This window comes from Lolium rigidum, chromosome 1 (genome assembly GCF_022539505.1).
Source record: "Lolium rigidum isolate FL_2022 chromosome 1, APGP_CSIRO_Lrig_0.1, whole genome shotgun sequence".
NCBI classification, from domain to species: Eukaryota; Viridiplantae; Streptophyta; class Magnoliopsida; order Poales; family Poaceae; genus Lolium; species Lolium rigidum.
In genome coordinates, this window is record NC_061508.1 from 120,991,230 (window position 1) to 121,017,770 (window position 26,541).

Consider the following 26,541-nt stretch of genomic DNA (forward strand, 5'->3'; position numbering starts at 1 on the left):
GTGCATTGTTATGCCCTCTCTATTTGTCAATTGCCCGACTGTAATTTGTTCACCCCACATGCTATCTTATGGGAGAGACACCTCTAGTGAACTCGTGGACCCCGGTCCATTCTTTTATACTCGAAATACAAATCTGTTGCAATACTTGTTCTTTATTGTTCTCTGCAAACAATCATCATCCACACTATACATCTAATCCTTTGTTACAGCAAGCCGGTGAGATTGACAACCTCACTGTTTCGTTGGGGCAAAGTACTTTGGTTGTGTTGTGCAGGTTCTACGTTGGCGCCGGAATCCCTGGTGTTGCGCCGCACTACATCCCGCCGCCATCAACCTTCAACGTGCTTCTTGGCTCCTCCTGGTTCGATAAACCTTGGTTTCTTTCCGAGGGAAAACTTGCTGCTGTGCGCATCATACCTTCCTCTTGGGGTTCCCAACGAACGTGTGAGTTACACGCCATCAAGCATATTTTCTGGCGCCGTTGCCGGTGAGATCAAGACACGCTGCAAGGGGAGTCTCCACAATCCAATCTCTTTACTTTGTTTTTGTCTTGCTTTATTTTATTTACTACTTTGTTTGCTGCATTATATCAAAACACAAAAAAATTAGTTGCTAGCTTTACTTTATTTACTCGTCTTGCACTCTATATCAAAAACACAAAAAAATTAGTTACTTGCATTTTACTTTTGTTACCATGTCTAGTTCTCGCACTTGTTACTTCTTCACCCGAGGAACTAGTCTTCACTTTTAAACAAGGGGATGAGGAGAGTTTTAAAGATGCTTGGTCCAGAATTTTTACTTCTTATCGTAAAACTCGAACCTCAAATGACTCTAAGTTTGCTCCTTAGTAATTTTTATTTTGGTCTTATGATTCGCTATAGATATGCCTTGGATGCTATAGTGGGAGGAGATTTCCTTCATTGCAATGGGGATCAAGCTTTTAATGCCATAAAGAAGTTGGTTGCATCACATGATTCAGCTAATAACTTTGATTCAGCCCTTATTAGCATTTATAATAGATTAAACACTCTTGAGACAAGTGCATCTCGCTTGAATGAAAATTATGGATATGTTCGTAACCGTCTTGATCAAGTTTTAATGAACTCTGAACCTTCATTATGGGATCCTACTATTAAAATTGTTATCGGTGACCAAACTCTTCATGCTAATTGTGATATTATGACTGAATTTTGCCTAATGCCTAAGAGTATTCATAAAACTTTGAAACTTTGAGGATTCGTTGAAGGGGGAGAAGGAATAACTCTTATTGATAACTCTGTTATAATTCCTAAAGGAATAGCTGCGGGTGTGCATACAACCATTCTTGGGGGAACAATATCCATTGATTATCTTGTTATTGAATGTGCAGGAACAGGACAAATCACACTCGGAAGATCCTCGTCGAAACTATTGGGAGCAATCATAGATATGGGAGAAGGCACCCTAAAATTCACCTCTACACCCGGGGTAGACATATATTCCCTAAGCCAAAGAGTAAGAAAAAGAACAAGAAAGGTAAGGGTAAAGCCCAAGGTAATGCCGATGATCCATCTCTTGATAATACTTGATATACACTTTCGCGCCTAGCTGAAAGGCGTTAAAGAAAAGCGCTTATGGGAGACAACCCATGTTTTTACTACAGTATTTTTGTTTTATATTTGAGTCTTGGAAGTTGTTTACTACTGTAGCAACCTCTCCTTATCTTAGTTTTGTGTTTTGTTGTGCCAAGTAAAGTCTTTGATAGTAAGGTTCATACTAGATTTGGATTACTCGCGCAGCTTACTGCATTTCTTTGTCTGTCACGAATTTCGACCTGCCCTCTCGTAGGTAGCTCAGAAAATTAAGCCAATTTACGTGCGTGATCCTCAGATATGTACGCAACTTTCATTAAATTTGGGCATTTTCATTTGAGAAAGTCTGGTGCCTCAATAAAATCCATCTTTACGGACTGTTCTGTTTTGACAGATTCTGCCATTTATTTCGCATTGCCTCTTTTTCTATGTTGGATGCATTTCTTTGATCCATTAATGTCCAGTAGCTTTATGCAATGTCCAGAAGTTTTAAGAATGATTGTGTCACCTCTGAACATGTTAATTTTTATTGTCCACTAACCCTCTAATGAGTTGTTTCGAGTTTGGTGTGGAGGAAGTTTTCAAGGATCAAGAGAGGAGGATGATACAATATGATCAAGGAGAGTGAAAGCTCTAAGCTTGGGGATGCCCCGGTGGTTCACCCCTGCATATTTTAAGAAGACACAAGCGTCTAAGCTTGGGGATGCCCAAGGCATCCCCTTCTTCATCGACAACATTATCAGGTTCCTCCCCTGAAACTATATTTTTATTCCGTCACATCTTATGTGCTTTACTTGGAGCGTCGGTTTGTTTTTGCTTTTGTTTTGTTTGAATAAAATGGATCCTAGCATTCATTGTGTGGGAGAGAGACACGCTCCGCTGTTGCATATGGACAAATATGTCCTTAGGCTTTACTCATAGTATTCATGGCGAAGGTTGAATCTTCTTCGTTAAATTGTTATATGGTTGGAATCGGGAAATGCTACATGTAGTAATTCTAAAATGTCTTGAATAATTTGATACTTGGAAATTGTTGTGCTCATGTTTAAGCTCTTGCATCATATACTTTGCACCCATTAATGAAGAAACACCTAGAGCTTGCTAAATTTGGTTTGGATATTTGGTCTCTCTAAAGTCTAGATAATTTTTAGCATTGAGTTTGAACAACAAGGAAGACGGTGTAGAGTCTTATACTGTTTACAATATGTCTTTTATGTGAGTTTTGCTGCACCGGTTCATCCTTGTGTTTGTTTCATATAACCTTGCTAGCCTAAACCTTGTATCGAGAGGGAATACTTCTCATGCATCCAAAATCCTTGAGCCAACCACTATGCCATTTGTGTCCACCATACCTACCTACTACATGGTATTTCTCCGCCATTCCAAAGTAAATTGCTTGAGTGCTACCTTTAAAATTTCCATTCTTTACCTTTACAATATATAGCTCATGGGACAAATAGCTTAAAAACTATTGTGGTATTGAATATGTACTTATGCACTTTATCTCTTATTAAGTTGCTTGTTGTGCGATAACCATGTTTCTGGGGACGCCATCAACTACTCTTTGTTGAATATCATGTGAGTTGCTATGCATGTCCGTCTTGTCTGAAGTAAGAGAGATCTACCATTTAATGGTTAGAGCATGCATATTGTTAGAGAAGAACATTGGGCCGCTAACTAAAGCCATGAATCATGGTGGAAGTTTCAGTTTTGGACATATATCCTCAATCTCATATGAGAACACTAATTGTTGCTACATGCTTATGCATTAAAGAGGAGTCCATTATCTCGTTGTCCATGTTGTCCCGGTATGGATGTCTAAGTTGAGAATAATCAAAAGCGAGAAATCCAAAATGCGAGCTTTCTCCTTAGACATTTGTACGAGCGGCATGGAGGTACCCCTTTGTGACACTTGGTTAAAACATGTGTATTGCGATGATCCGGTAGTCCAAGCTAATTAGGACAAGGTGCGGGCACTATTAGTATACTATGCATGAGGCTTGCAACTTGTAAGATATAATTTACATGATACATATGCTTTATTACTACCGTTGACAAAATTGTTTTTTGTTTTCAAAATAAAAGCTCTAGCACAAATATAGCAATCGATGCTTTCCTCTTTGAAGGACCTTTCTTTTACTTTTACGTTGAGTCAGTTCACCTATTTCTCTCCACCTCAAGAAGCAAACACTTGTGTGAACTGTGCATTGATTCCTACATACTTGCATATTGCACTTGTTATATTACTCTATGTTGAAAATTATCCATGAGATATACATGTTACAAGTTGAAAGCAACCGCTGAAACTTAATCTTCTTTTGTGTTGCTTCAATACCTTTACTTTGATTTATTGCTTTATGAGTTAACTCTTATGCAAGACTTATTGATGCTTGTCTTTAAGTACTATTCATGAAAAGTCTTTGCTTTATGATTCACTTGTTTACTCACGTCATTACCATTGTTTTGATCGCTGCATTCATTGCATATGTTTACAATAGTATGATCAAGGTTATGATGGCATGTCACTCCAGAAATTATCTTTGTTATCGTTTACCTGCTCGGGACGAGCAGGAACTAAGCTTGGAGATGCTGATACGTCTCCGACGTATCGATAATTTCTTATGTTCCATGCCACATTATTGATGATATCTACATGTTTTATACACATTATATGTCGTATTTATGCATTTTACGGCACTAACCTATTAACGAGATGCCGAAGAGCCGCTTGTCGTTTTCTCGCTGTTTTTGGTTTCAGAAATCCTAGTAAAGAAATATTCTCGGAATTGGACGAAATCAACGCCCGTGGGCCTATTTTTCCACGAAGCTTCCGGAAGTCCGAAGGAGAGACGAAGTGGGGCCACGAGGCGGCCACACACTAGGGCGGCGCGGCCCGGGCCCGGGCCGCGCCGGCCTGTTGTGTGGGGCCCTCGTGTGGCCCCCCGACCTGCCCTTCCGCCTACATAAGGTCTTCATCGCGAAACCCCCGCATCGAGAGCCACGATACGGAAAACCTTACCGAGACGCCGCCGCCGCCAATCCCATCTCGGGGATTCTGGAGATCACCTCCGGCACCCTGCCGGAGAGGGGATTCATCTCCCGGAGGACTCTTCACCGCCATGGTCGCCTCCGGAGTGATGAGTGAGTAGTTCACCCCTGGACTATGGGTCCATAGCAGTAGCTAGATGGTTGTCTTCTCCTCATGTGCTTCATTGTCGGATCTTGTGAGCTGCCTAACATGATCAAGATCATCTATCCGTAATTATATATGTTGTGTTTGTCGGGATCCGATGGATAGAGAATACTATGTTATGTTGATTATCAATCTATTACCTATGTGTTGTTTATGATCTTGCATGCTCTCCGTTATTAGTAGAGGCTCGGCCAAGTTTTTGCTCTTAACTCCAAGAGGGAGTATTTATGCTCGATAGTGGGTTCATGTCTCCGTGAATGCGGGGAGTGACGGAAACCTCTAAGGTTATGGATGTACTCGTTGCCACTAGGGATAAAACATTGATGCTATGTCCGAGGATGTAGTTATTGATTACATTACGCACCATACTTAATGCAATTGTCCGTTGTTTTGCAACTTAATACTGGAAGGGGTTCGGATGATAACCCGAAGGTGGACTTTTAGGCATAGATGCATGCTGGATAGCGGTCTATGTACTTTGTCGTAATGCCCAATTAAATCTCACAATATTCATCATGTCATGTATGTGCATTGTTATGCCCTCTCTATTTGTCAATTGCCCGACTGTAATTTGTTCACCCAACATGCTATCTTATGGGAGAGACACCTCTAGTGAACTGTGGACCCCGGTCCATTCTTTTATACCTGAAATACAAATCTGCTGCAATACTTGTTCTTTACTCGTTCTCTCGCAAACAATCATCATCCACACTATACATCTAATCCTTTGTTACAGCAAGCCGGTGAGATTGACAACCTCACCTGTTTCGTTGGGGCAAAGTACTTTGGTTGTGTTGTGCAGGTTCCACGTTGCCGCCGGAATCCCCGGTGTTGCGCCGCACTACATCCCGCCGCCATCAACCTTCAACGTGCTTCTTGGCTCCTCCTGGTTCGATAAACCTTGGTTTCTTTCTGAGGGAAAACTTGCTGCTGTGCGCATCATACCTTCCTCTTGGGGTTCCCAACGAACGTGTGAGTTACACGCCATCACACTCCACCAAAAATCTCTTCAAAATTCGAAAATATATTTCTTGCGGCCATTTCCTCAAACACCTTGTGGATAATAATCTGCCAACCCCATGCATCAAAGAAACCAACAGCTCTTAGCCTCCCTCCTCAACCCTAGGTCATCTCTAGTACCTCTCTGACCCCTCCCAGCCTTGCCAAGCAGAATAGACAAGAAGGAGTACAAGAAATCATCACCATCTTGACCTAATCTCACCATGCCGTGGCATGGCATGGCCTCTCCATGTCACCTCTCTCTCTGGTCGAATCCAATGAGCCCAACCATGTCATTCACACTCTCCACACTCTCCTGAGTCTACTGGACACCAACATCGTGCCAGGGGTGCACCAGACGCACCAGGCCATGCACGCCCAGACACGCCCAGACGTGCACCACGCACGCCAGAGCGCGCCCGGCGAGCGTCGCAGACGCGCCTGGCCACGTCGTCGCGCCACCAGCTCCGTTGACCTCTGCCCTTGCTCTCTACGCCAACAGCTTCACGACGTCACCGCGCACCGCCCAGACACCGCCATTGGCCCGCGGGAACGCCGTAGACGACGCCCACCTCGCCGACGTCCGCCACGGGTACTGGCCGCTCCCGTCACCCTCTCGTCCTCGCCTGTGCATCGTTTTCACCGCAATCACGCCCTGCGTCACCGCCAGGACGTCGCCTACATGCCTGCGTCATCGCCAGTCCATCACCACCTCTGTAGCCGCGTCGTCACCATGGACCTGCCCCGCACCCTCGGCCTCTCCTCGCCGCTATAAAAGGAGCACTCCGCTCTCCAAATCGACCACACCCCTCGCTTCCCCTCTTCTCCATGAGTCGCCTAGCCACCTCGCCGCTCCACATTGCCCACCAGAGCTCCCCAATTGCTACCTCACAGCCGTGCACTGCCGCCGAAGCTCGCCGGAGTTGGAGGCCATCCCCGGAGACGCCACTGCTACCAGGAGGACCGCCGTCTTCGACAACGTCGCTGCGCACATCTTCGACGACCGCCGGAGCTCCGTCGAGCTCGCCCACCGTCCACCGTCGCCGCCAGTAAGCCCTCTTCTCGTCGGAGACGACGACGTCCCTGGACCGTTCGATCCCCTCCTAATCGTGCGGCTCACGCTCAGCGTACCGTTTCGCTGGGTTAAGTCCCACTGACGCATGGACCCCATGTTGTCAGCTGGCCTGCTGCGATGCTGGGCCGGCCCACTTCCCTCTCTCTCTGCGCAGCCCGTTAGCTTTTCCCGCCAGCCCACCTAGTTTGAATTCAAAATCCAGTTTAGAGTTAATTTGCAATCTGATGTCAACTTCAAATTTAAATAGGGACAAATCTAATTGGCCAAATTTTACAAACTTGATATTGTTGGAAAGCTGAGAGTTTTATCTATCCAACCCCACTGGTTTGAACCTTAGATATGTTGTAGAATTAAAGTAGCAAAATAAACAAGGCAGGGCCTTTTGTGATTTCAAACAATTATTAAAAATCAACCAAAAATGCTATTAAGTTGATTTCAACTCTCATAGCTCACTTTTCACTTGCACTAATTGTTTCTGCAACAATATGGAATGGTTGCTTTGAGTGATCATGGCCTAGTTTAATTAGAGGACTATATGGCTATTTCTAGTCAATGATATTGTCCAAAACTATTTATAAATCATATGGGAGTTTTTCTCTCATTTAAATCTTGTCACAAAAGTTTCAAAATGAGATAGAGACCCTGGTCTATAGGTTCTCATGTGAAATGGTTTGATGATATTAAATCATTACTATGTTAGGATTAAATTGCATGAGGTGCTTCACCTCATTTAAATCATTTTCTTAAATGATGAGTATGAAGAGTTTGACTTTGGTCAACCTAGGTAATATGTGATTCATGGAAGAAATTAAATCTTAATAAGATAATGAGAGGAAATTATTTCTCTAAAGAAGGAAAAGAAACACCTTAATTAGTATGAGAGGAAATTATTTTTCTTAAATAAGAAAACAAGTCCACCAACTTAATAGTAATGTGTGATGCTAGCCTAGTTTGTGTGACTTATGGGTGTGCTTAGTCTAGTGTTTAAGATTGGTGTGGTGATTGTATGTATCGTATTCGTTTTTAGACGCTAGTACCGAAGAATATCAAGAGGAGGAGGAGGTCTACTTCCAAGGAGAGGAAGACCACTTTGATCAGTACACCAACCAAGGCAAGCTAATAAACTTGCAAAGTGCCAAGCTCTACATGAGCAAGGCATCACCATACTTTACTTTATGCTTAATGGTCCTATCCCAAGTTTTTAGTTTACAAGCTTTATTGAATTTTAGTTATCAAAGTTACTTTTTGATTCATGATTCACTTGGTTTAGAGTAGCACAAGAGTACCAAACTTTGCCTAGAACAAGCAAAGCTAAGTTAGCACCCCTCATGAGTAGTTGCTAGTGCTAACAAATAAAATTGACTCTCTAGATGGGAACTTGGTGAAGTGAAGTGACTTGAATGATTTTTGAAGGTGAAAATGACTTGGAGAAGATGGTGATTTTTTACTAAAACTGATATTGGTTTGGATGCGATACCTTTCCAATTTTTGAGTACCCCCACAATACCTGATTATGGGTAGGGCTTAACTGGAAGTTTATGTGTCTTAGTATGGGTTCCCTCTGAACAAGCATCATAGGGGTTATGTCGAGGCTGCCTCCGTTGAAAGTGAAATGATGTGAAATGAGGTGAATTGTCTGGCCAAGCTCTGTGCAGTTCCCGAGCCGACGGTTTGTCTTCACTGGGAGGCCAAGCTCATGGGGAGAGGTGCCTATACTAGGATGTATAAGTGAAAGGTTATGGTTGATGATCCGCGTACTGAGTTACGATGATTCGGGGTTATCCTCGACGGATGTAATCAAATGTTGTGGCACAAGTGTGCAACCTCTGCAGAGTGTAAACCTATTCGAATAGCCGTGTCCACGGTTACGGACGGTTGGAAAGGCCATACAGTTTCCGGTGTCAGATTCTTGAAAATGTTGGTGAAGGGTGACTTGACTTAAATCACAACTGAGTTGTGGGAATGACACTAATGTTCCCACTTGAGTTAGCTAGCAAATGATGAGTCTTTTACTAAATGCTTATGAACTAAAATTGGCTTTATGCAAATAAACCTAGAGCTTAGAACCCTCTTTAGTGAAATAGTGTTACTTACCTTAGTATTAGTTTGCGAGTACTTTAAAAGTACTCACGGCTGTGTCCCTGGCTATTCAAATGGCCAGACTATGAAGAGGAGCAGCGGTACGAAGATGACGGCCAGCAGGACGGCTACCACAACTAGGAGTTCTTCTAACGTCAAGCGTTGGCCTGTGGAATTAGATAGTCCACCACTACTACTACGCTTCCGCTTTGTAATATTTGTGATGTTCGTTGATCAATAGATCAACTATGGTTGTAATATTGGATCATGTGATCTACTTTCGTAAGACGATTATGGCTTGTAATGAATGATGACTTATGGTATCAACTGTTATGTCTCGCAACAACATTATTCCTGGGATTGCGATGAACGGCATAATAGGCATCTGGACTTAAAAATCCGGGTGTTGACAATCTTCACTTTCTTATTTATCAGAAGCATCAATTTATCATTACCACTTTCAGTTTCAGCGTCATAAATAGATATACTATTAGGATCCTTAGCAGGTTTAGAGGATTCTACAACAGTTTTATGTTTCTTCTTCTTTTTCTTAGACTTAGTCTTAGCATCATTAGCTCGTTGAGAATCCTGTTCAATTCTTTTTGGATGTCCCTCATGATATAGAGGATCCCGAGTAGAAGCACCACTTCTAGTGCTTATTTCATAAGCATATTTTTCCTAGAAGCATTAGTTAGTAAATCTTTTTGCACTTTGATGAGCTGATCAATTTTTGTTTGAACCATTTGGAAATGTTTAACAAGCATTTTTACATCATTTTAGGTTCTTTCCACAATATCATGCAAATTATTAATAGCTCTAGAATTTTCCAATAGATGATTTTGCACTCTCATATTAAAGTTATCTTGCTTAATAACATAATTATCAAATTTATCTAAGCATTGATCAGGAGGTTTAGAGTAGGGAATATCTCTACTATCTAAACGTTGGAGAGAGTGTACCTCAATAGTGGAAGGGCGTGGAGTTGGCCTACACAATTCTCTATAGGTGGTAGATTCTTCACATCTTCAGATTTTATACCCTTCTCCTTAATATATTTCTTGGATTCCTTCATCACTTCATCATTTAATTCAATCATTTATCTCTTCTTCGGTGTTGGTGTTGGTGTAGGGGTCGGCTCAGGTGTAGTCCAATCATCATAATTTTGGCTTATTTCGGCCAATAATTCCTCAGCTTCAGCAGGAGTCCTTTTCCTGAAAACACAACCAGCACAACTATCCAGGTATTTCCTAGATTTTAACAGATAGTCCATTATAAAATATATCAAGAAGTTCATTCTTAGCTAATGGAGTTCTAGGTAGTGCTCTAATTAAAGAACAAAATCTTGCTTAAGATTCAGGCAATTTCTCTCCTTCTATCTGCACAAAGTCAAAGATTTTCTGCAAAGCAGCATGTTGAGCACTAGCAGGGAAATATTTCTGAAAGAAAGCATTAACCAAACCAATAGGACTATCAATAGATCCAGAAGAAAAAATATCATACCAACGATGCGCCTTTCAAGGAGAAAGGGAAAATTTTAGTGACAAAGTAAGTGCGTTTCTTAATATAATTAGAGAATAGATTGCTCAAAGTAGAGAGTTCATTCATATGTTTCGTAGCACTTTCATTTTCAGTACCACATAAAGGATCTTTCTCAACAATAGATATATAAGATAAATCCAGAGAGAAATCATAATCCTTATATCTAATGTTTATGGGAGATGTGGCAAACTTTGCATAACGAGATAGTGTATACCTAACAGCTCGTCTTGCAAGAAGACTTTTAATAGCACTTGCATCTCTAGTAGCATGACATTCTTCAATGAAGTCATCATCAAGTTCAATATAAGTTTCGTCAAGATCATCACTAGGATCCCCTCTAGACTCAGGTGAACTAATAGGTGTAATAGTATTACCAATTTGTTTAGCCCTATCAATTGTAGCATCTAGGAAAGGACCTAATGAACCACTCTCATCAAGCACAGTAGAAGTATCATCAAAATTTTCAGATTCAGCAGAAGTAGCAATATGTGTAGCATGTGGGTGTGGTGGAGCAAGAATCTTACTCATAACAGATGGCGAATCAAGAGCAACAGAGGTGTTCAAAGTTGTACCTCTTCTTGTAGTGGATGGTAATGTAGGGAATTTGTCTTCACGAGCTTTCCCCATAATAAATAAATTGCAGCGAACAGTATCACTTCCAAGTAGGCTTGTAAACAAAGCTATGCTCCCCGGCAACGGTGCCAGAAAATAGTCTTGATGACCCACAAGTATAGGGGATCGCAACAGTCTTCGAGGGAAGTAAAACCCAAATTTATTATTTCGACACAAGGGAGCCAAAGAATATTTATAAGTTTTAACAGATGAGTTGTCAATTCAGCTGCACCTGGAAATAGACTTTATCGCAACAGTTTATCAGTAGTAACAGTTTTATTGCAGTACTAGTAGTGAAGTAACATCAGTAATGAAATAAAAACAGCAGTAGCGATGATTGCAGTAGACAGCAAGATTAAAATACTGTAGACATATGGATGGATGAACAGGCGCTGCATGGATAAGATAGATAATAAGCAAGACGTGTGCATTTGCAGGTAACAATGATAAAATCATTCTAGCATAAAGTAACCATAGGCGTGTGTTTCTATTTAGTCGTACGTGCTCGAAAGGAGAAATATTTGTGTTCAATAAAATTTTCGCTCAAAATATTTGTGTTCAATAAAATTTTCGCTCACATTTTTATTTGTTCAAAAAAAATTACTCAAAATATGTTTTGCTCAAAAAATAAAATGTTTATAGTTCAAAAATGTTTAAAAATTAAAAAGTGTTAAAAAATCAAACAAGAAAACCGAGAAACCAGAAATTAAAAGAAATAAAAAACCTGGCGAACAACCGAAGAAGAAAAAATCGAACCAGAAAACCAGATAACCATCGAAGACCGGAAACGTGTACCGCTAATGGGCCGCAGCCCACCATGTTTGCCTGCATGTGATGGTTATTCTCCATCTCTAATAAGCGATGAATAGGTTTTCCCCTGCTGGCCGGGGAATAGGAATTTCCGGGTACGACGCTGTTGTTGGCGCTGAGCATCAAATAGGAAGCACCGCTTGAGGGCTAGGCAGCTGGTATTTGGGCCTTGACCGTAAGAGTTAATTGCCTGATCGAAGGTGGAGTAGTTCCCAAGAGACGCATACTATACAGCCTGTATCAACGTGTGGTTTGGGATGGGATTTGGGGGCCTAGGCCGCACACCCTCGTCGACAGTCCTGCTACATTTTGGTTCCATCTTGCACTTGCAAACAAATATCGAACGGGGAGTCTACTACGGAACCGCCATCACTCCTGTACTTTCCTGATACAGCCGAAAATAACTAGTAGATCGCGAAGGGACGACGGCCATAACCATGGACAGCGAAACAGCGGCCGCCATGGCCGAGTGCTGGGACTTCCCACTTGACGTCTTCGTGGAGATCCTGCTCCGGCTCCCAACAAGCGCACGGCGGCGGTTCCGTCTCGTCTGCCTGCGCTGGCGCGAGATCATCGACACATGCACGACGGAGATGCAGAGCCGCCCAAAGACGCTCGCCTTCGTCGGTGATCCCGGCGGGGCCACGGTTTCCGTGTACGTCGTCGACGACCTACCGGAAGGGCTCTCCAGCAGAAAGCTGCGCACGGTGCGCACCACCGGCCCCAATCGGACCGACGTCGCCATGGTTGGCACCTGCAACGGTCTAACAGGCCCCTTATAACCCGCCCACCCCGTAAAATTCCGGCGACATACGGGGCAGGCGCGGTTTGGGCCGTCTAGCAGGCCCCGTATTCGGGCCGCCCCGTTTCGGCGGAATACGGGGCCCGGGAAATCGGCCCCTCCGCCCACTATTTATACTGGCCGCAGGTGCGAGTGAGGGGTTAACCCCTCACTCGCTACCCTAGCTCCGCCGTGCGCCGCCGCCGCCTCCACCACCTGCTCCGGCGAGCAATTACTTTCTCCCCGCGCCGCATTCGACCCCGAGCTCCGGCATGGACGCCCGCGGCCGCGAGTGGCGCCTCTCGGCGAGCGGATCGAAGCGATCCCGCTCGCCGGACAACGTGGTGGACGCGTGGCGCTTGAAGTGCAAGCGCTCCGCCGCGGGTAGCCGTCGTGCGGCTCGCAAGTACGCCGGCGCGTACTACATGCCGGAGAAGCTCCGGGACTTCGCGGCCGGTGGGCGGTGGTGCCGACGGGATCCGCCGCTCAAGCCTATGAGCGGCGCCGGACTCGAGGCGTGGCGCGGCCGAGTGGGAGCATGATCGCGCGGCGAAGGCGGCATGGGCTGTGCGCATCGGCAGCACCGGCGGCGGAGGAGGCGGAGGCGAGGAGGAAGCGGAGGCCGGCGAGGAGGACGCGGCATTCTGCGGGCGTTGGCCGAGTCGGAGGTGGAGGCCGCCGAGAAGGCGCGGGCGGAGGCGAGAGGAAGAGGCGGCGGCCGTTGCCGCCGTGGCTGAATTCCGGGCGAAGGAGGCCGCCGCCAGGGCGGAGGAGGAGGCTGCCGCCGGGGCGGAGGAGGAGGCTGCCGCCACCGTTGATTTCGTGCCATACATCATCCTCGAGTAGCTAGGATCGCTATGTATATGTATGATCCAATGTATGATCAATGAAGAAGAACTATGGTTTCATTTTCCCGGGGTTTTAATTTTTAAAAATACAGGGCCAAATACGGGGTCTGCTAGACGGAATGGTTGAGCAAGACGCATTTTTGGGATACGGGGCGAAAAAATAGCGTTATACGGGGCAGAGAAATAAGGGGCCTGTTAGACATGCTCTAATCTGTCTCTGCGGCAAATCCAAGCCCGGCAAAATCATCATACTCAATCCGGTCACCGGCGACGCGCTGTCGGCCCCGCCGTTGTCGACCGTTGGCCAACCTGAGGAGCTTGATATTGGCGCGACGGATTATAAGGCGTACAATTTCGCCTACCTCCCCGTGTCGGGGAAGTACAAGATCTTGCACGTTCCATGCTTCTCCTCTGAGACCGAGAAATTCGACGCGGTACAAGTGCTCACGCTAGGGGATGCGTCATGGAGACTCGTGGCAACCCCCGGGGCAAGCTGCAATCTAGACCACGGCCTCGTCACCATCGACGGCACTATGTTCTGGATCTCGACGGACTCCAAGCCGGTGACATGTCGCTCGACCTCGAGCATGAGCGCCTCACGTCTACAAAGCCCATGCCCGTACGGAAGGGAAAGGAGCTCCTCCGCTTGGTGGAGCTCCACGGAAGGCTTGCGTTACGGCCATGGGAAGAAGTTATCTGAAAAATACACAGGTACTATTACAGGATTCAATATATTTTTTAACAATAATATGCCAGTGTAGGTACGCATGGTAAGTAGTACATAATTCATCTGCGTAACTTTTGCAGGTATGGGTTTTGGAGGATGAGGGATGGAGCCGACGGTATAGTGTGTATGTCTATGGCCCTACGGTGTACTCGCTCACTCAACCACACTTTGCCCAAGGCAAGTACATTCTGACGAGGAAGTGCACACAGCAGCGTTGGATACTACACGGCCATATACCAAAAGACAAGATGTTTCAGCCCAGCGTAGTGCTTATTAGTACGACTGAGGAAGGGGCAGAGGTGGCTGGCATTAATGGCTGCATCAGGCAGACATTCTCCTACGTCGAGACCACGGAGCCGCTGAGGTGCTACCGCCAAAAATCAGCAGAAATTTCTAATTCGTTCTAATATTTTAGACTCAATATTATTCGATAAGTCTTAGCTAGGTTTAATCTGTTTCATTCAGCTGATTTCCAGCACCCTTAAGTCTACGTTGTTATACTATGCACCATCAAATCTTGCATTGATGGAGTTTACTTGATTGATCGCGGGTTGTAGCTACCTATATTCTTTAAAATCTTATTAGGTTAATTGTTTCTCGACGAAGACAAGCAATGTCGCTCATCTCTTACAGCTACGCGCAACTTGAGTGTAGCTCATGCACATGACTAATGATTTCAAGCACTGATTGGGTTTCTTCCGTTCGGTTCTACGTGTTACAGCATGAGCTTTGATTGGGTTTCCTTGATTGATTGTAGCTACAAGTTCTTTTTTATCTTAGGTTTACTGTTTCTCAATGAAGACATCAAATATTTGCACATCCCTTGTTCCCGCGCACGAAATGAGCCCATGCACATGGTTTTGACTGCATCTTTCTTCTGTTGGGTTCTATGTGTTACAACATGCACACGATCGAGACTTTCTTGTGACCAAAGTCTGCAATTTGTTACACGCTCCGAGCAACTACCAGGTAAGGCATGATGCATATCGGTCAGAGATAGCAAGGGGACGGTAGCCGCCGACAATTACCTTCTATCTTTTACATTTACCTTCTCCTCATGCTCATCTATTGCCGTTATTTTTCTCAATATATGTAATAATGTAAATGGTGATGGTTGTTGTGTAATATCTTCATCTTTCGCTCGCATCAATCTTTCCATCTTTATTTTCTTGTCAGCCAAGAGTTAGTTCTTTGTTATAGTAGCTTTTTTTAACAAGACAAAAGATTTTCCATTTTCATTAATAGAGAAGAAGTTTAAATTTTAGTACAAAAGCCTAGGAGGCATCCTAGTACTTTAACAAAAGCCTACTCTCCCGGAATTACATAGCTCAAATATTTCGCACCGGCCTTGCCCCACGCACGGGCCTTCTCCACATGATTTTTTTCGAATTTGAACAAATTCGGTTCTTGAGCAAATTTTGAATCTAAACAAAATTTGAATTTGAGAAAATTCGGTTCCTGAGCAAAATTTAAATTTTAACAAATTTTGAAATGAAGCAAAATTTGAATTCGAAAAATTTCAAAATGGGCAAAATTTAAATTTTAACAAATTTCGAAACGGAGTGAAATTTGAATTTGAGCATATTCAGAAACAGAGAAAAATTTAAATTTGAGTAGATTTTGAAACGGAACAAAATCTAAATTTTAAAAATTCTGTAAAAATAGATAAAAACCAGAAGCAAACTGAGAAAAGAAATAGCCAGATAAACCGAGAAGAAAACCGTTAAAAACCTAACCAGAAACCCGGCCAACGAAAAACGAAAAGAAACGGAACTAATGGGCCGCGTCCATAATCACTACCCCGTATGCATAGTGTATTAAGGCGCGCTGCTGACCGATAAATAGGTTTGGCCTCCATTCGCGGCCCGATGCCTTGCGCAAGGAAAGCCCATCAGCCAGCCACTGTCTAGGAAAGGCAGCGCACCCAGCAAGTTGATGTTCTCAAAAAACAAAAACAAAAAACCAGCAAGTTGATGTTCCGTCCAAAATCTTAGTTGAAAAAAATCATTGGCAGCCCAAAATAAGTGAGTGCAAAAGGATTCAAGCCCGCATCCAGCAATACATCGTGGGTTCGTCTTGTAATAAGCTTTAACAATCAGATCTGTGGACGTATTGAAGAAACACTTTTGTACTTCTCTATTTATTTATCTATTTTATTACTCTCTCGGATCCAAACAATTGAGTACAAAAGGAACTGATAAACCAGGTTGAAACGCCGAACCAACAGCTTTGTTTTACGAAAATTTTATCGATCCATTAATAATCACATACAATAGTACAAATAACCTAAAAAGTAACAAAAAAAACAAATAGGTACTTGGACCGATTAGAGACAATAGCACGAGCTGAAGGCTCGCCACTCTTGTCGCTCCTCCATCACCTAAGCTGGACAAAGCTTATTGTAGTAGTGCTTGTTGTAGTAGATAGACGAAAGTCATCATGCTAAGATCCTAAAGGACTAGCGCGCCGCCAGCTCACCATCGTGAAAAACACTGAAAAACCTTTAATAAAAGGGAGCGTCTAGATACCAGGCGACTGATTTTTATTAAGTCTAAGTTGATTTCTTAGCTATTCAATTTGCATATGTAACTAAGAAAATACAAGTTGCAACCCATACGTAACTAAGAAAATATTAACGCATATGTAACTGAGAAAAATATTAGTTGCAACTTATGCACAACTGAAAAATATTAGTTACAACTTACGCGCAACTGAGAAAATATCAGTTGCAACTAGTACGCAAGTGAGAAAATACCAATTGCAGCCCATGCGCAACCGGAAAAAATACAAGTTGCAATATATGCGCAACTAGAAAAATATCAGTTGCAACCCATATGCAACTGACAAAATATCAGTTGCAACCTATATGCAACTAAAAAAATATTAGTTGCAACCCGTGTGTAATTGAGAAAATATGAGTTGCAACTCGTGCGTAACTAAGAAATACCAGTTGAAATCCACTTGCACTTCCTATATCAGCACAGATCACGAGACAAATCAGATGGCTAATAAATCGACTTAGACTTAATAAAAATCAGGCACCTGATTTCTAGCAAAACCGTTAATAAAAGGAACGGAAACTCCTAGCTGGGAAGGGGTTGTGGTACGCCACACCTCCAAGGCCCAAGGCCACCGGAGGCAGAGACCGACAACATCGCCGACGAGGAGAGCTGAACACTAGATGGGTTTGTGGTCGTGGCCTCTGATTGTTGAATCGATCTCCTTGTCTTGAATCAGCTTCTCCCGATCCACCAAATTCACTGGTTTGAAACCCTTGCCCCAACTCCCAAATGCAATGACAGCACACCAGCAGCCAAATGTGGGAACCATGGCCGATGTAGATTAGGGAGGTGGGGGACTAGATGTGAATCCTTCACCCGCCTGTAGTCCCAGGTTGCAATGGTCGGGCCAAGCAGTCATCGGAATTTCATTAGTATCTCTTTTTAGAGCATTTGGATATATCAAATTTTGTCGTTGATCGTCAGGGGTTCATTAATTTTTTTTTTTGGAAGTTCCTAATTGCTATCATATCTAATATAAGTGCATATGGGCATTTGAATGGATTGCAAAGTTCCAAAGTTCCAATTTTTTTTGCGAACATGTGAAAATTTAATGTGTTCTCAACTTGTGACGTAATGAATTAGGAAATATTGTGAAAAAAGGCTACACCATATGAATATGATGCTTATATTTGTACAAGGAAAAATTGAGTAGTGTTACACAGCGCCCAGTCTTCGAAAAAATCATGGGTCCCCCTCTGGACTTTAGTTACCTCCTCGCACACGACCATTAATATTCGTGTTCTACAGATTTTATCATTTTACATATTCATATGGTAAAAATCCGTGTTCTACAGATTTTTTTTTTCCTTTGATAGAAACGGAAAAGAGAAATGAGAATAGTGAGCTATCACATATCCTGATTCAGAGATGGATAACACAGACAAAGGTGTGCACCTACACACGCGGATAGAAATACAATAACAAGTAGGTCTATCTCCACTTTTTGGTTGAGGTGAAACTATCACATATTCAGCTGCAGCACATAAGTGGATACATTGTTCCTCTGAAGTCTTCACGTTTTTGTTCAAAAAAAAAAGTCTTCACGTTTTCCACTGCCACACACTACCTTGTTCCTCCAAAGTCGTGGAACATTCTATGTTTTCTCTACAAAGTCGGCTCACGTCATGCGTCGCCGTAGGCGTCATTAGATCATGTTCTCCTTTTCTGGCTCTCAGGACATCTCCAGCGGCGCGACGCATTTTAGTGTCCGCGCGCGTCCGTTTGCGTCGATCCTTTTGGTCGAAATCGACCGCGCGTCCGTTTGCGTCGGGGGTGGCTCCAGGGGCACGACGCATTTTTTAGGATGAATCATTTTTTTAAACATAAAACATAATTTAGATACTTAAAACATAAAAAATGAACCTAAACGCCTACTGCTCCTCGTCGCTGTGCTGCTCCTCGTCACTGTCGAGCACGATGAGCTCCGATATGACCCAAGGCCAGTTGCCATCCGGGGGAGCGTACGCCGGGCGCGCCGCCGCCGGTGCTCGAGGTTGAGGAGGCGGCGGTGGAGGCGCCCAGTACTACGGGTGTGGCGGCGATTGAGGCGCCCAGTACTGCGGCTGTGTCGGCGGTGGAGGCGCCCAGTACTGCGGCTGTGGCGGCGGTGGAGGCGCCCAGTTCTGCGGCTGCGGCGACGGTGGAGGCGCCCAGGCCTGCGGCTGTGGCGGCGGTGGAGGCGCCCAGTGCTGCGGCTGTGGCGGCGGTGGCGGAGGCGCCGCCGACTCCAGGAGCGCCTGTCGAAGTGCTTCATCCGCCGACAGGCCCGGCGGCATGACGGCGGTGGCGTAGCGTGGCATCGGCGGCATGACGGCGGTGGCGTAGCGTGGCATCGGCGGCTGCACAGGCGCGTCGTACTCGGAGACGAGGACGGCGACCTTCGCCATCTCGTCGTCCGTCATGTTGTCCGGGAAGTCGAAGTTCCGGCCCTCCGCCATGGCCTGCTGCCATTCGTGGAAGACGATAGCGACGTAGTCGTCGCTGTCGTCCTTCACCTCCTCGCTATGGTACGCGAGCGCCTCGACGTAGTCGTCGTCGTCGTACACGGCGTAGGCTTCATCGTCGCCGTCGTCCTCGCGGTCGTCGGCGTCGTTGTGCTGCGTCTGCTGACGTTGCGTCCGCGCCTGCTGACGACGCGTCGGCGCCTGCTGACGACGAGCCGGCGGTGCATGGCCGAAGGGATAATCCCTGTCGCCCATGAAGTCTGCCCTTCGTCTCATGTCCGTCTCCGTGGACAGGTACGTACGCCAAAGCTCCGAGTCGATAGCGTACGCTGGATCGGTGCGGAGGTCCGCCGGCAGATACCGCCTCCTGCGCCGGATCTCCGCGGTCCGATCAGGCTCACACGCGAGTGCCGGAGGGATGGGCACCGGCGGCGCGGCCGAGCCGCCGGCCGCCGGCTCCCCGCCGTGACGGGAGCGGGATCTTCTTGGTGCCGCTGCCGGAGGCCTCGAAGTCGTTTTTTCCCCGTGGCGCGCGGCGGTGGTGGTGCGAGTGGAGGTGTGGTGTGGGCGAAGGAGCGACGCGGCCGGTGGACTTTTAAGGGTGGCCGCGCGCGGGATACGATGCCATTGAAGGCGGCGCAGAAGCCCAGCCGCCCGCCAGTGCGCGCGCAGAACAGGCAGCCGCGCCATTGATGGCGAAGGCTGCGGCGCAGACACGGAAGCGCTGACCGCCGAAGCGGTGCCCTCGGTGCATGCTCGCTGCCAGGTGGGCCCGATGGAGAGGCGAGCGGACACTTTGCGCGTCCGCGCAGCGTCCGCAGAGACGCAAACCTGGCGCATATTTGGGTCAGGTTTGCGTCTCCGTGAACGACCCGGTCACTTTCGTCACGCCGCTGGAGAGGGTGCTAAACGTATTTTCGGTTAAAGCGAACGCAAACGGTCGCTCACGTCGCGCCCCGCTGGAGATGCCGTCAGTGGCCAAAGTCGGCTAATTATGTTCTGCATAAAAATGTCGGTTTGGTGGAGAGCCTGAGAGGAGATAATAGCGTGGGAAGGTTAATTACCTTGCTCTAGTTTTGGAGCCAGACTCCATTTTCTCCGCAGGAGTAGCGTCAGTCTCCTCCCGTTTCCTCTTCCGTCGCCGGGAGGCTGCGCAAACTACGGAGCCATATCGTCGGCCAATTCATGACGCCAACCGCCACCGCCGGCGCCGAGTGCGATTTCGCCTGGCCACGGCCGAAATCCGGTAGGAACCGCGGCGTTTTTTAGCAAGTTTAGGCGTGTATTCCTTCCCAAATCCCAAACCAAGATTGGAATTTCAGCCACGCCACGCAAATCCGATTACGGAGGCGCCGCGAACTGGCTCGTCGGCGTCACGACCCGACGCGCAGCACCTCCACTGTCCACAGTCCCCCACCGGCACGCCGCCGCGGCTATAAAATGCGGCTCCAGTCCCCCACCGGCACCATCACACTTCGCCCTCTGCTTGCTCCCTCGATCTCTCTAACACAGACACTTGTTCTCGAGGGTGGCGATGGCTCGCTGGTGGGTCTGTGGACTCCTCTCGCTCCTGGTGGTGGCCGCGGCCGCGGCCGCTGCGGAGGGGAGGGCGGAGCCGCTGATTCGGCTGCCGACGCAGGATGAGCATGGCGCTGCTCCCGCCCCTGCCCCGTCGGCGGAGGAAGGGGTCACCAGGTGGGCCGTGCTCGTTGCGGGCTCCTCCGGCTACGACAACTACCGTCACCAGGTGAGACAGACTCCGGCTTTGGATGCTTCAATCTCGTTACTTCCGAACTAGGTACTTGTTCCAATATTTTCTCAGTTCTTTCATCGAGCTCGTCGGGCTGAAAATGCTGCTTCATCTGTAGTATCGTTTTATTCCAGTTCTTTAGTTTTGGTTCAGGTTGCGCTGTTAGTGTTTGTTCGCTGCAGCAGAGGGTTAATCTCTGCTGGTTTCTGCAAATGTGTGGGGTGTGTTGGTTTCTCCTATAAACAGCTCGAGACATGTTCAGTTTCTTAGCTGAAACTGGTGACCCGCTGGGGTTACTTTCATCTATGAAAGCAGGCATGAGCTCTGTCTAAGTTCATAGGAAAATGTAGTGCGAGACACATAACTGGAAAAGAAATTTGTTTTGGTGAGGGCCATTTGGGGCAACTTGTTTTATAGATTACGATCATGACGACTCAATGCTGCTCTGTATATGAAAAATTGATGGGACGTGCTTGGTTAAAATTCGATCACTAAGCAATTCTATGGGTGCTTGCTCAACGTTGTGGTGTTCTTGATGCACGACAGGCCGATGTGTGCCACGCCTACCAGATTCTGAAGAAGGGAGGGCTGAAGGAGGAGAACATCGTGGTGTTTATGTACGACGACATCGCCAATAACCATGAGAACCCAAGACGTGGAGTCATCATCAACCATCCTAAAGGCAAAGATGTTTACGCCGGTGTTCCCAAGGTATTATCTGGCTGTGTTCCATTTAATTTAGTTTCAAACAAGAGTGTGCACGTAATTCTGATTCCAGACCTTAATATCGATTGTACTTTTTAATTGGAGAATGATTGGTAGCTTTAGTACTGTTGTATTTGACGTGCTGCAGAATGCATGTTGTTGTATTCTAGACTGATCAATTTTAACATCCATCGCAGGACTACACTGGTGACCAGGTCACTACTAACAATTTCTTCGCGGTCCTCATGGGCAACAAAACTGGGGTTACTGGAGGAAGTAGGAAAGTGATAAACAGCAAACCGAATGATCACATCTTCATCTATTACGCGGATCATGGGGGAGTTGGTTCTCTTGGTGCACACTCCCACATAAATATTACGTATCATTTACCTGATTTACTTGTGAAACGTAGCTAACCTTAAGTTTGTAGGTATGCCCAACAATCCATTTCTTTATGCTGGCGACTTCATTAAGGTGTTACGAGAAAAGCATGCTTCCAAGAGCTATTCAAAAATGGTATCATGTTATTTTTATTTTCCATAGGAAAACAATACTACTCTTGTAATTTTGCAACAGTGCTCTTGATTAGAGTCTTATCTGTAATTTTGCAGATCATATATGTTGAAGCGTGTGAAAGCGGCAGTATGTTTGAGGGTATAATGCCTCAAGATCTCAATATTTATGTTACAACAGCAGCAAACGCAGTCGAAAGTAGCTGGGGAACATACTGCCCTGGGATGAATCCACCACCTCCTCAGGAATACCTTACCTGTTTAGGTGACGTCTACAGTGTATCCTGGATGGAAGACAGGTAATTAAGCATCGTGAAATATATCATGCTATGCATTCTGTACCTTATTTTTTCAGACATCTCATAAAACCTACTTTGCAGTGAAATTCACAATCTAAAGAAAGAAGCGATCAAAGATCAGTACGAGACGGTAAGTCTCGAGTACACTTTCTTCATTCTGGTTAATTAGTGGCATCAATTCACTGCTTTCCTGGGCAGGTTAAAAAGAGAACCTCAAGCTCAAATAATAACTTAACTGGTTCTCATGTCATGGAGTATGGTGACAAGACATTCAAAGACGAGAAGCTTTTCCTTTATCAAGGCTTTGATCCTGCAAATGTCAACAACACAAACAGGCCGCCTTTGCCCAGCCTGGCGGGTGCAATCAATCAAAGGGATGCAGACATTCTTTTCATGTGGAAGAAGGTAAAATTTTACTTGTTTCTTAGGTCTCAGTTAACCTTATTTCCTCTCTAGTTCGTATATTCTCTGACCCATCACCTTGGACCTTTGCTTCTGTGGTTACTAGCTACATGTAGAACCAGGCCTTGCTGCTTGAAACAATGCATCTTTCTGTGTTATGTTTTTTTCATGAATCCTTTGTTTTCTGCCCTGTGTTCTATTTTGCCAAATTTGTATGCTAATGTTATCTTCTTGCTTTCAGTATGAGCAGCTAGACAGGGGATCGGAAGAGAAGCTGCGGGTTCTGAAGAAGATCAAAGAAACCGTGGCACACAGGAAGCACCTCGACAACAGTATCGATTTCATTGGGAAGCTTGTGTTTGGATTTGAAAATGGGCCTTCAGTGCTTCAGGCTCCTCGAAGCTCCGGCCAACCAGTAGTCGACGACTGGGATTGTTTGAAGAGGATGGTAAGTGTAATACTAGTTCCTTATTTCAATCCCTTAGAGTTTCTGATGTTGCTTCTACATCCACGTTCCTTATTTGTCAGGTGCGCGTTTTCGAGTCCCACTGCGGATCACTTACCCAGTATGGCATGAAACACATGAGGGCGTTCGCAAACCTCTGCAACAACGGCGTCTCCGAGGCCGAGATGAAGGAAGCAAGCGTCAGCGCTTGCGACGGGTACAGCTCGGCGAAGTGGAACCCGCTGGTTCTAGGCCACAGCGCCTGATCCGCTCGCTGCAGTACACGGGAGCAACAGCGAATGCTCCAGAGGTTCCTAGACCTCCTAGGTGTACATACATACCATTAGTCCATTATACCATATGATTGATACAAGAAACCACCCAACAGTGCGTCGATCTCTTGTATATGTGTTGGGTTAATCAGTAGTTCATGGTCTTGCCTGTGTAAATCAAGTTTGACTGCAATCAATTGAAAGGCAATGATCATGGGAAAAGTCTATGAATATTGTTGCATGACAGTGCCCTCTGATTTGGTACCAATCAACACGTGGGTCGATATTAGTGCACAAAATTGATGACCCATAGTAGTGTAAGGCAGTGATCGTCCTACAGGTGGGCAAATACAATTTTCGGCACCCCTTCTTCATGGAGGTTATGATCACCGCTAGTTAGCACATTTGGTTCTTCATAATGCTAAAATCTTCAGACAGAAGAGGCCTACCTTTGCAAGGTGGAAGTGCAACTTTGCTCATGACATATATCTTCTTAGGCATAGAAATAAAGCTAAGCATCTTGATGGCTTCAAGGATTGGATTGCGTCCCTTCCTTAAGCTAGTATTCTTGTACATAGGTAGGTCCACTACTTTTTCTCCTTTTTTGTACATCTAACCTTGTTGATGAAATAAATTTTGTTGTGGGGCTATTGCGTCACAGTCCAGGGTAAAAAAAAGGCAATAATAACATGGGAGTAATTCTTGCCAAAGTTTTTGGTCTTCAATTATTTCTAGGGTGGAGCCATTGGTGCACCCATAGCCATGAGGTATTACACTAGACTAGTAGGCCTCTCCTCGTTCATCGCACCTCGTGGTTGTCTTTATCTTAGAACTAGCAAGGTGGCCTTCGTAAATGCAAGTGCATCATCTTTAATAGACCAATATTATTAAATATTTAATTTTTCAGATGCAAAAAACAATTCCTTTCATTTACCATTTTCCTTTTTGTTGCAAAATACACCATCTCTTACACAATTCTAATAAGTTTGACATGGATACATTTCTAAAGATATAACATCTACAATAATATTTCTACAAAATAAAGAATAAATATGATTTTGTATCATTCTTTTTCTCTCTGATTCAAAACATGCATGACTGATTCAGTAAGAAAAACACTATCGTGAGCGTGGACATGCGGCACTCGCCGCTATGGACAGAATATATTGATCGGTGTTTTCATGGTATCTCTGTCTCACCTACTCTACTCCCCCTACCATAGTTTCCGATGCGATGTGATTGGCCGATTTCGAAATGGACTTGCCTTGCGTACCTTCACGATAAGCAAGTCGGAAGCAGCCGGATAGATTGCATACGTAGGAGCTGGGCTTGTATATCTATTCACCTGGTTAATATTGATGCATGCATGATAGGTGCAAACCTCGGTGTTTTCATGGTCATAATGATGGAAATTCTGGTTAACCTGGCATACATGACGGCAAACTTGCAGCGGGATTTTTATGATGACGAAAGTGAAATTGCGTTTGTTTTGTGGCAGTGATCTACTGATCGATTCGTTTGGTGGCAACAATCTCAACCTTTTACGTTCCCGGTCTTTTATTTTATTGTTTATATTTGGATTTGATATGGACTGAGATGCACAGACTCCATGAGTTACACAGGTGACATGCAAAACCTCGGTGTTTTCATCATGATAATGTAAATCAAAAACATACTGTAATAAAAAATCATGGGTTCAAAAATGATGATGGAAATCCTGGTTACCCTAGTGTACATGATGTTAGACTGGTGGCGGCGTTTACGAAGGGAAAGGGGGAGCATAAGTATTTTTAATATTGTTGAGTTTTGCATATGGCTGACATAAAATGATTTTTAATTTCTATATGGTTGATAGAAAAAGCGACCGATACTGTGAGCCACCTCCCTACCCACGCACGGGCCTTCTCCACCTGATTTTTTTTTCGAATCTGAACAAATTCAGTTCTTGAGCAAATTTTGAATCTGAACAAAATTTGAATTTGAGAAAATTTGGTTCCTGAGCAAAATTTAAAGTTTAACAAATTTCAAAACGGAGAAAAAATTGAATTTGAATTTTTTTCAAAATGGAGCAAAATTTAAATTTTAACAAATTTCGAAATGGAGTAAAATTTGAATTTGAGCAGAGTCAGAAACGGAGCAAAATTTATTTTGAAACTGAGCAAAATATAAATGTTAAAAAATTCTGAAAAAAGAAACAAAAACCAGAAGCAAACGGTGAAAAGAAATAGCCAGATAAACCGGGAAGAAAACCGTTAAAAACCTAACCAGAAACCCGGCCAACGAAAAACGAAAAAAACGGAACTAATGCGCCGCCGTCCAAAATCACGCGATTTTTTTTAAATAATACAATTTTTTTAAGTGCAGGAATAGCGCGCGATTTGAAAAAAGTTGAAAAGTGTGATCTGGTCGGTCAGCAGTCGACCGACCGGACAGCAGCGGGCTGATCGGCCAGCAGCTGACTGACTGCAGTCTGCGCGTAGGGGGACAGGCCGACCAGCGCTTGTCGGCCAGTAGCCGGCCGATCGGTCGATAGCCGGCCGACCGTGCATGGCACGGCTTTCGACGCCCCAGACGCTCCCGTGCCGCGCCCTCTTCTTTTATTCGGCGCCGCAGACGCTCCCCGCCGCGCGTTGTTCTCTTTCTTCTTCCTTCCTCATTTCTTCTTCCTTGCTCCCTGTTCGTCTGCAGCACACGAAAACAGCTCCAAAACCTCTCCATTTTTGTAGATCCCCACTGATTTAGCCAATAAAACTTCACCATTTTGTTGGTATTAGTTGAGGGAAGCCCGATCTATAGATGGGTTAGGGTTTGGAGGCGTTTGGTGGTGCTGTTTAGCAGCAATGGTGATGAAGTGGTGGAGGTTGGTGGTGATGTAAGGGGCTGAGCTGCTGTTGTGGATTGGTGGTGGTGCTGAGCT

General features: G+C 45.2%; 1 protein-coding gene across 1 annotated transcript; it reads left to right on the top strand.

Annotated features, from left to right (window-relative positions):
* The first annotated feature begins 20,761 nt into the window (after positions 1–20,761).
* LOC124681339 (vacuolar-processing enzyme beta-isozyme 1-like) lies at positions 20,762–23,851 on the top strand. The gene is made up of 9 exons (XM_047216273.1): positions 20,762–20,986; positions 21,536–21,700; positions 21,892–22,048; positions 22,125–22,210; positions 22,306–22,505; positions 22,587–22,635; positions 22,704–22,910; positions 23,149–23,355; positions 23,436–23,851. Exons 1-9 carry the CDS (start codon positions 20,774–20,776, stop codon positions 23,616–23,618), a joined length of 1,467 nt encoding a protein of 488 aa, XP_047072229.1. The 5' UTR covers positions 20,762–20,773; the 3' UTR covers positions 23,619–23,851.
* Positions 23,852–26,541: the final 2,690 nt, after the last annotated feature.

Excerpts from the sequence above, each read along its gene's own strand:
- LOC124681339 (XM_047216273.1), top strand. The coding sequence starts at position 20,774 with ATGGCTCGCTGGTGGGTCTGTGGACTCCTCTCGCTCCTGGTGGTGGCC. Across the intron at positions 21,701-21,891 it reads TTTACGCCGGTGTTCCCAAG|GACTACACTGGTGACCAGGT; the intron begins GTATTATCTGGC and ends CATCCATCGCAG. Across the intron at positions 22,636-22,703 it reads TCAAAGATCAGTACGAGACG|GTTAAAAAGAGAACCTCAAG; the intron begins GTAAGTCTCGAG and ends TTTCCTGGGCAG.